Source organism: Cyclopterus lumpus, chromosome 15 (assembly GCF_009769545.1).
Source record: "Cyclopterus lumpus isolate fCycLum1 chromosome 15, fCycLum1.pri, whole genome shotgun sequence".
NCBI classification, from domain to species: Eukaryota; Metazoa; Chordata; class Actinopteri; order Perciformes; family Cyclopteridae; genus Cyclopterus; species Cyclopterus lumpus.
In genome coordinates this window covers 5395661-5405660 of record NC_046980.1, presented here as the reverse complement: position 1 = coordinate 5405660, position 10000 = coordinate 5395661, and the positions used below count along the sequence as shown (strand labels likewise).

General features: G+C 42.2%; 1 protein-coding gene across 5 annotated transcripts in view; it reads right to left on the bottom strand.

Annotated features, from left to right (window-relative positions):
- The window catches only part of LOC117744031 (echinoderm microtubule-associated protein-like 6), a 54602-nt gene that overhangs the window by 24971 nt on the left and 19631 nt on the right, over positions 1 to 10000 (bottom strand). For all 5 annotated transcript variants that reach the window (XM_034552092.1, XM_034552091.1, XM_034552096.1 and 2 more), the window contains 11 exons: positions 8337 to 8435; positions 8179 to 8247; positions 7492 to 7677; positions 6785 to 6920; positions 3574 to 3647; positions 2709 to 2836; positions 1864 to 2001; positions 1607 to 1748; positions 1365 to 1479; positions 422 to 634; positions 163 to 330 (listed from right to left, as the gene is read on the bottom strand). In XM_034552092.1, coding sequence (XP_034407983.1) covers positions 163 to 330; positions 422 to 634; positions 1365 to 1479; positions 1607 to 1748; positions 1864 to 2001; positions 2709 to 2836; positions 3574 to 3647; positions 6785 to 6920; positions 7492 to 7677; positions 8179 to 8247; positions 8337 to 8435 — 1468 coding nt within the window. The remainder of the gene's footprint in view (positions 1 to 162; positions 331 to 421; positions 635 to 1364; positions 1480 to 1606; positions 1749 to 1863; positions 2002 to 2708; positions 2837 to 3573; positions 3648 to 6784; positions 6921 to 7491; positions 7678 to 8178; positions 8248 to 8336; positions 8436 to 10000) is intronic.

Below are 10000 nucleotides of genomic sequence, written 5' to 3'. Positions count from 1 at the left end.
AGACAGACAGACAGACAGACAGACAGACAGACATACAGACAGACAGGCAGACAGACAGACAGAGAAGCAGACATTTATTACATAGCAGAGGTCCTTGTTTCTTTAATCTAGTTGTGTTCCTCTTCATCTAATGTGCTCCTCAGCTCCTCCCGGTTTCCCCACCTTGTGTGTTGGTGTCCGGTCCCCCGTTCATCACCGACTCTGGCAGAAACCTCCACTGGAAGAGGGCGTGGTCGGCCCCACCTGTGGTCAGCACCCACTGCAGGTCATGTGACCAGCGGACGTTGGTCACGTGGGCAGAGTGACCGATGTACTTCTTGAATTTCGCTCCTTGGAATAAACAGACGACTCACACGTTTAACAACAAAAAACCGAGAGGAGAAAAGCATGAAAGACACACAGATAAAGAAAAGGTAGAAACCTTTCCTCAGACAGGGGAAGCGATAGAGCTTAACGAGGCCGAGGTCGTCCCCGGTAACAAGTACAGCGGCAGCGTGATTGGCATCCACTGCGTTGATCTCGGTTAGATTAGAGTATTTAGGCCAGATGCCGCTGACCTCTGAGCCCAGGACGCAACTCCAGGACGCCCAGCGCTGACCTTTGACCTCCTCCTTACTGACAATCAGCTTTCCCACTGCAGAAAGGGGGGGGGGGGGGGATAGAAAGCAGTGTGCATTTAACCACAAATGGAATAATTCACTTTTTAATTTCTGCAGCAAATGCTTCACGCGTTTATCTCTCAGTTGATGCTAATGATAACAAACGGCCTGTTTGCACATTTTTATCAATAATAATCGGTCGTAGCAGACAGAAGCAAGAAAAAGGAAATGTGTGGATGGTGCAGATTTTAATCTTTCACGCTCGAAGACGAGTTGCAGAGAGTTTTGTGTTTGAAATCTTTGGAGACAGATTTTTTTCCGGTCCTTATTTGGACATCAAGCTCCACCTTGAATTTAATTAATTTAAAATGCAATCATTCAAGTGATTTAAAGACTCACTTGTCTGGACTGTCTCGTTCATTTTGACTCACGTAACTGACTATATTCCATTTAAATATATCTTAAAACCTAAGATAATAAGGTGTAACATATAACTTCCAGAGAGCCACATTATTTATAAAAACATTAAGTATAAAAAAATTCACAAAATCGTTAGAAATAGATATATTGTAAATATAAATATAAATATATACATATTTATCTTGAAATATAATGTTTTATCCTTTGTAAAATGATATTCTGAGCATTTTTCTACATTACAACTTTCTTTAAATGTAGCTTCCAGTATCTTAAAATAAGAACAGAATGATGCACTTTGTTGCCCTATAAAAATAATTAGAGCAGCATTGGACTGCAGGGACTCACTGGGCATTCGGTAGAAGAGGCGTTCGCCAGCTCCGTCATTGGTCTGCAGGATTTTGCTGTCCAGAGACCAGTCCAGGTGTGTGATGAAACTGGCTGAATTACAGCATTCTCCTACCTATAGTCAGACAGAGGACATCATTTAATCAAATTATGAGCGTTATTACACCTGCAGGTATGACAACCCACAACCTGTTTGTTTTTTTCAGTATCAGCTACAACGCCAAAGTGCCTCCACCCCCCACCTTCTTGTATCTCTGGGCGACGGCGTAGATGTCCACGAGCCCGTCGTTGGAGCCGACGGCGAGGTACGCTGCGTCTGGAGAGAACTTCATCTCGTGGATCACCTCCTTCCTGTCTTTGATGTGGACGACCTCCGTCATGTCTCTGAGGCGGACGTGGAACAATGTTTGCGTTAATGCCACGTTACCACAAAGCAATATGAGATTTAAATTCAGCGTGTGTGTTTGTGTGTGTGTGTGTGTGTGCGTGTGCGTGCTACCTGACTCTCAGCACAGTGAAGGATCCGTCCTTCATGCCCAGAGCCAGCTGGTACCCGTCCACGCTGAACGCCACGCTCCGCACCGCCTCCTCCATGTTGCAGCGAGCGATGAGGGCGTGATCAGCCAGACTCCACAACCTGATACACACACGCAAAGTTAGGTTTAAGAAATAAGACACACACTTGTGAACCTGTGAGGTTTACAGGCCAGAAGTCGTCTTCACGAAACATGGACAACATCCAGTTTGAGGGACATATTGGTGTTTAAAAGACTCATCAGTTCACCAGACACGTGGCGCAACTCCAAAATGGTCCGATTGGTGGACTTGCACCAGCCGGGGCCTTGGTTTTTTTTTGGGGGGGCTGGATTTTTTTCAACATGGCGGACGGAGTCACGAAATGTTCTCATTCTAAAACAGTGCGCTTAAATATGAAAACATATTAGGCGAGAAAGAGGCCTCGCAGTGACAGACTCCTGGAAGGTGAGGCAAGCCGACAAACATGCCAGCATCTTCCTTTTGTCTTCAGCTGACGGTGGGTGTGTGTGTGTGTGTGTGTGTGTGTGTGTGTGTGTGTGTGTGTGTGTGTGTGTGTTTATACGTAATTGGTCTCCCGGGAGTCTCAGCAAAGATTGCCGGAGACGAGCAGAAACCGTCACACTACCATCCATCCATCCATTTTCAATACCGCTTATCCTCATTAGGGTCGCGGGGGCGCTGGAGCCTATCCCAACTGACATAGGGCGAAGGCAGGGGACACCCTGGACAGGCCGCCAGTCCATCGAGGGGTCACACTACCAATCAACTCAAACAAACGGTGGTAAACATCTCCGTCCGTGCACCGACCTGACGGAGCGGTCGTCGCTGCCGGTGACGGCCAGAGGTTTTTTGGGGTGAACGTCCAGCGCCCAGAGCTCGCCCTCGCCGTGGCCCTGCATGATCAGCAGCGGCTTGTCCCGTTCCCTCACCATCACCTGGAGGCGGGCAGAAAGACGCAGAGTAACTGAATACCTCGAGTACTCTGCTTAAGTACACATTTGAGTACAAGTACTAGTTTCTACTTACTTACTTTACAAATTAAGATTTCTACACGTAAAAAAAACATATGAAGAGTCTATATAAGTTTTGTTGCATTAATCAATTTTCAGCAAATTATTGCATTATTATATATTAAGCAACCCAGCAGCATATATAGTCTTTCAATTGGGCTCTTAACAATCTGCAGCATTACAGGACTTTTACTAAATTGTTTGTATATTGTTTGATTTAATTGCTAACCTCATTACTGTGAATGCTCGTTGTGCAAAATAAAACTCACTTCTGCAACGCCTTGTAATTATTTTTATTACGGCCTTTCTCAAGGTGGACTTATAAATATACACAAGGAGGGCAATAAAAGAGGTGATTAAAGAGGAATCTTCCATTTGCTTTCTGTGGTAGTGTTTTTTATGGAAATGTGGATCTTTCAGATCAAATTTGAGGAGTGCTTTTGCTTTTCAGGTTGCACATGTTATCATAGGTGTGTCATGCATGTGTGTGGGACTCGCACTGGTCTGGACTTGGTTTAGTTGATCCCGAATACATTACCGCCGACATGGGTGTCACGTGTTGCAGCGAGGTTAGCCAATGAGGAGCCTGTGTTTAGCTCACCACAATAAAAGTGTCTCTGCGGGGAGGAACAACACGGAGGTGTTGTTTTTATTTATCTCACCTCAAAGATCTCGCTGTCTTGTGTTCCGGCCAGGATCCGGTCGGCTCGCCAGCAGACGCTGCGAATAGACAGTCCTGGAGGAGGAGGAGGAGGAGGAGGAGGAGGAGGAGGAGGAGGAGGAGAAGGAGGAGGATCAACACTATTCTTTCTTTCTTTACCAGTTATCGGCACAAGTCAAAGGCTAACGTTAGGCTTTTAAAGAACTACACCAGTGTCCCACAGGCGCCAGTATAAACAACCAGGCGGTGAGGAAGGACACATTGGTAAGATGATGGTTAAGAGTCTTATTTAACCACTTTTTGAAGACATTTAAAAGCTTCAAAATTCACGAGAGGGATATTAACTGACTTATATTGTAGAGCAAATTGTTAACATATCTTAAGCTTGAGTTAACCACGGACTTTATTTTAGGCAAGAACCCATTAAAAAATAAAAATGGACTCTGAGACTAGGGGAACTGGAAGTGTTGAACTTATTTCTGGGATTTGGGGACTCAAACAACAGCAACAGAGCGGACAGTGTTTAGCTGAGGGGAACCTGAGGTCGGTCCATCCCATGTTGTCACGATTACCCAGAATCCAAAGTGACACCGTCACAATATTAGTTTTGTCCAACAGTCCAAAACCCCAACATTGCATTGCAACTATTAACATTATTAAAAGGAAAAGCAGCACATATGGTCTAATTGAACCAATCGTTTCAGCTGTTGGGTCGTTTAATTAATAACTAAACTCTTCATTAAGTATATATTTGACTTTTCTTTTCAGGTGAAGTTGTACCTCTACTCTCGCCCCATCTTGAAGTAGACGTTGTACTTTTTTCCTTATTCAAAAGGAAAATAAGAACTAGTTTATTATCACATCTACAGGAGGAATCTACAATTCAGAAGAGGCCGACTTTTAGGGGAAAGATGTTTCCCTTTTTTCTTTCTTCTTTCTCTAACCTCTCCATCACACTCCTGTTCTCGACAATCAGCTCGTCTGCTGTCGCCGACGGCATCGAACCGCCGTGTGAGGCTTCCTGTAACTTTGTTAAAAAACTCCTCCCTGCCAATGCAACCTGATACCAGACGGGTTTAGGAGGTAAGAGGACTCTAGGAAGTATTTCTAATGTTTCATCTCAGAAGTGTTAATAGCTGCCTGAAGGCAACAGAGAAGAAAACTTCACCGTAACAAATTACAGCTCAACAAGCCGGAGGAAAGAAACGTGAGAGGAATAAGTATCATCGTCTCGCTTTCATTTCATTTTTGACGCCTTCTCATCGATACACTATTTTGCTCCTCGCTGAGCTTTTTAATGTTTACTCTTGACCTCTGAAACGCTCTTTTTTTATTGGCCCTAATGGCTGCAGAAGAGGAGGTACGATATTAGTCGTCCACTGAGGAGAAAACTCTGGGGAAATTATTTTGGGCTCGTTTTGGACCTAAGTCCATTTCTAAGTCATTTAAAGTAATCACACACTATCAGTCATCGTAGGAGACCGGCACAGATGCAGCAACACAAATATGTTCATGTGAGCTGCTTATTGTGGTTTTACCCAATATGGACATTAAATAACTTTCCTAAAAAATATATAATAATCTGGGTTTTTTTTCCTGATTATTACAGTAATTAATTACTTAACAAGGTTTTTAGTATGAAATAACTGACTTTTATCTCTTGGAATATTATGCGCACATTTGATTTTTTTTATACTCATACAGCAATAAACCTTTTCACATTTCATCTCTTAAAAACTGCAACGCCGTTTCATTTTAATTAAGATATATTACATATTTTTACTTTTTTCTCTTCATTTTTATTCAACATTTTTTATTCAATTCTCTCTTGTTATGTTTTCTTGTTGTTTATTACACCAAAGCAAATTCCTCTACTTGGCATTGCACCGGATGTTCATCTAATTCTGATTCTTTAATCACATGAACAATGTGGTGCAAGAAGAAAAATCATCAAGGCATTCTCTGGAAATCATGAATATCTGTAAAAAAAAAACAATTATGGCAATCCATCAAATAGTTGTTTATCAGACAGGAGAAATCTTGTCCTCTAGATTTTAATATTTTCACCTTTAAAGAGCAGAAATAAAGACTTTAAAACTTTTCTGTCCTTCCCCCTTGTTAAACCAGGAGCCATTAACCTTCTCCAACGCCCTCAAAGGAGCTGAGATCATTTCCAACTCTGGAAACAGAGAAGACAAAACTTTTACTTCTTTCCCTCTCGTATTTTATTTTCAACCTTTCTCCTGAGAAACCTTTAGAAGGAGGAGACATGAAAAGGAGGCCGGTGGGGGGGGGGGGGGGGGGGGGGCGCTTTATGGTGCACCCCCCCGCAGCTTCTCCTAAAATAATAACGTCTTTTTCGTCATTGAGGGGTTCAAACGTTCACTGCAAACTTTTTAAATTTCTCCTCAAAGACAGAGAATCAGGTCGTTTCCGTCGAAAACTAAAGACGGAACTTGACAACTGAGCATCACGAATGTCTTTATAGGGAAAAGAGAACGACTGAAGTGGACGATTCGAGTCTCAACCTCCTCCTCATCCTTTCAGGAGACTGAAGCGTCGCAACCTTCAACCGACAAAAGAGTCTTCCATTACAAAAGTGACCTTTTTTTCCTCTTCTCTCTATTCTTCTCCGGCGAGAAGGGATGATGGGTAAAAAAAAATACGCCTTTAGAAAAGGAGATGAAGCGATATTTAACGTCAGTGGCTTCATTCGACTTAAATGAGGTTTGAAGAAAAGGTGTAGATAGCCAGTCGGGGTGTTTCTGGTGGACACAAGAGATTGAAAGGTAAGAGAGGTTTAAAGGTTTCACGCCGACGCCCAGATAACGGATATCTCCACCTGATATTAACATGCAATCTGTACCTGGATATCTTACCCTTTGGTTAGGCAGTGAAGGAGCTTTTGTGACATCAAGAGAATCCAGCTGTCGTTGTTTGGAGAACCAGATCTTTGATAACACCTCTGTTTTCAGTGACCTAAACCTATCGACGGTTTATCGACGAGAGGCCAAAAACATCCTTTCATGTGTGGACAAAACCTGAGAACAGACTTTCCAGTGCAGTGGGAGACATCTTGTAAACCGTCGGCCTCATGCTGACGTTACTCATATTGTAATAATTAGAGCCAGGACGAGCACTAAAGCGAGCTCGGCTATTCTCGTTGGTCACATGACCCCCGGTCATGTGACGGTCTGCTGCCGCGCTCGTACCTTTGTAACCCTGCTCGGCCTCCCGGAGGTCGATCTTGGTGATCGGCTTGAAGTCGGCGTCCCACAGTCGGATGCAGCCGTCTCTGCCCCCCGTTGCGAAACCCTCCTCGCAGAAATACATGCTGAAGATGCCAGCCTGCACACACACACACACACACACACACACACACACACACACACACACACACACACACACACATACACACACACACACACATTTGGGTCGTTGATGGTACCGACACTTGTATTTCTAGATCAAAGCTTTATGTAGTTGATATAAATGAACTAATGTTTAAATAATAAATGGTGTCTGCATTCATGAACTAAGCACATCAATTAATTATTATTTTTTCTCCCTTTTTACAGCCAATTCACACTAAATGTACGTAAAATTCCAGTGAACCGGTTCACGGTAGACGGTTTGGGTAGCTAGAACCGGTCCCTGTCGGACGAAGATAAGATGCACTGAAAATATAAAAAGTAAAGAGCCTAACAATGAGGTGCAAATCCAAAATATATTTACAAAAATCAATGCAGAAAAATATTCAATAACTATATTAAACATCCGGAACATATTCTGTTATTAAAATGACAAATGTTGAAGGCCTTTTCTGTGACTTAATTGAATTACAGCAGTGCTTTCTTATATGTTTGTTGTAAACGAGTAGATCTCTGCTGCCACAAGCTGGAGGTCAAAGGTCGCTCACTCCGTGTGCAGCCTGAACCGTTCGCGTCAGGTTGAGCAGCTTCCAGACGTAAATGTCCCCGTTGAGCGCCCCGGAGTACGTCAAGTCGTCTTTAGCGGACGCCACGCACAGGATGGTCTGCAGGTCGCCCGTCTTCCCAAAGATCCCCCTCTTTGGAGTGAGAGCGTTCCCACACAGAGACCAGAACTACAGAGAGAGAGAGAGAGAGAGAGAGAGGGAGAGAGAGAGAGGGAGAGGGAGAGAGGGAGAGAGAGAGAGAGAGAGAGGGCTGCTGTTTACATTCCTTATGTTGCAAATTCAAGAAATTCACTTGTGTTTTTGTTTTGTGCACTTTTGTGCAGGTGGGCTACAACAGCATTTAGTTGTGTGCATCCCGGTGTCGCATAAAGGTAATAAATGATCCTTGAAAGTAATTAGTCTCACATCTCAAGTTGCTAACGAACAGCGAGCCGAAAAATGTGTCCGTTGTCTGCAGTTACACCCCAATAATTATAGTCCCTTGGCCACAGAGGGTCGGAGACCGATAGCCAGCTAACACAATAATATTTTATAATTTGTACGATTATCTGAATTAGCAGGCTTGTAATTACGTAAAAAGCTAACGGTTGGTCATTTAAACCGGGAGCATCATTTTGTGTGTGTGTGCGTGTGTGTGCGTGTGTGTGTGTGTGTGTATGTGTGTGTTACCTTGATGTGTTTGACTCCACAGCTCACCAGACGGTTCTGTTGAACCGGATCCCAGCTGACGTCGAAGATCTGGAGTCAGAGGAGATGTTATTACATATATATAGTCTATGTAACACACACACACACACACACACACACACACACGCACGCACACACACCCTGTCCGAGTGTCCGGTGGCTGTAGCCAGGATCTTCCCTCTCTTCCACTCCCAGATACACAATGTGTTCTTGGCATCCAGGCCGACCGAGGCTAACCGCTACAGAGGAGAGAGAGAGAGAGAGAGAGAGAGAGAGAGAGAGAGAGAGAGAGAGAGAGTGTTAGTACTTCTTTAAAAAAAGAAAAGGTGCTTCAGGTCAGTGACTTTTTCAATATGAAATGATATTAATGATATATATAATATATAATAAACTTTACCGAACCATAACCGAGAGCTTTGAGTACCTTAAACATAACCAGGAAAATCGTACTGTAGTAAATGAAAAAAAAATGTCAATATAAATATAAATATACATTTAAAGCCTAAAAATAGTTTGAGGCAACTAACTTCAATACATTTCAGCAAATTAACTTAATTTCATAAATGTAGGCGTTGAGTTCATCTCTTCAGAATGTTTACTTCTGTTAACGTGAACCAAGTTCGAGTAACGTTTTATTGTACTTCATTATAATGTTTTATAATGCAATGTTTTTATAATGCAATGCATGTTTCTAACTTAAAGCCACTACAGGGAACTTTATGTTTGTGTTGATTCTGGCGGCCCCTGTGGACAAAAGGGGTAGTGGTCCAAAGCAACTTTAACTTGACGAGTTAAATAAAAGATGAATTAGGCATGTTGTCGACTGAAGTCGTAATTATATGTTCTGAAAGTGATAATTAAACTATTTAAACTTGAAAGTGACAAACTTTACTGGTTGCAGATTGAGTTTATAATAAAATAAACTGTGAGATGTTACAGTAAACGATAAAGTAAACACAAGAGGGCTGGTTTTCCAAATAAAGAACACATCGTTTACAGAATATTCTGACTTTGTTTAAGACCTGAAATCTTTTCTTAAAGCTTGATTTGTAGGCACAAAATGAATTTTCCTACTTTGAATGCTGATAATGTTTCTAAGCCCTGCAAATTGTTTCTGTTATATTGTTCCTGAAGTCCACCCCATCCCACAACCCACTCGTGTTACTTGTTATAGCATTTAAATAACATATTTTCTGATGGTGTTGAAAATTATCAAGTTAACAGCATCCTCTGCTTTTCTTTTCTCATGTGAAGACAAAAATTGCACCAAATCACATATTTAGCAGCTGATGCTCAGCTCTTAATTACATTTCCTTTGAATGGCAGCAGTATTATGCAGAAAGCATAATATATAAAGTACTCAAGACTTAATTATAAATCACCAGCACCGAAGTCTGAGCACTTGATTCATTATTCAGCTGGATTTATGATTATTTTATTGATTCTGCGTTTACTCTGATTTACTCGCGGTTGTTTAAGTCATCGTGACCCGAAGTCTCAGCCGTAGTCCAAAAAAGATGCCGACACGACAACATTGTCTGATTTAGTTTTCGTGTATTTTTAACCGCGTTAGGCAGAAGAAAGAAATACACCCGTCAGAACCATAGACAATAAAAAACACCCGGCAGCTTACAGACTGTGAGTTTAAAATGTTTTTCTTCCCTCAGCAAACATTTAAAATCCGGTTTACTGGATTTGGAGCGTGTTTTTGTACCCGTCCATCCACCTTGACCTTCTCTCAACGCTTCGGTTGCTATAGAGTCTGCTTTGTATTTATTTTGACGTAAATATGAGCAGAAAAAAA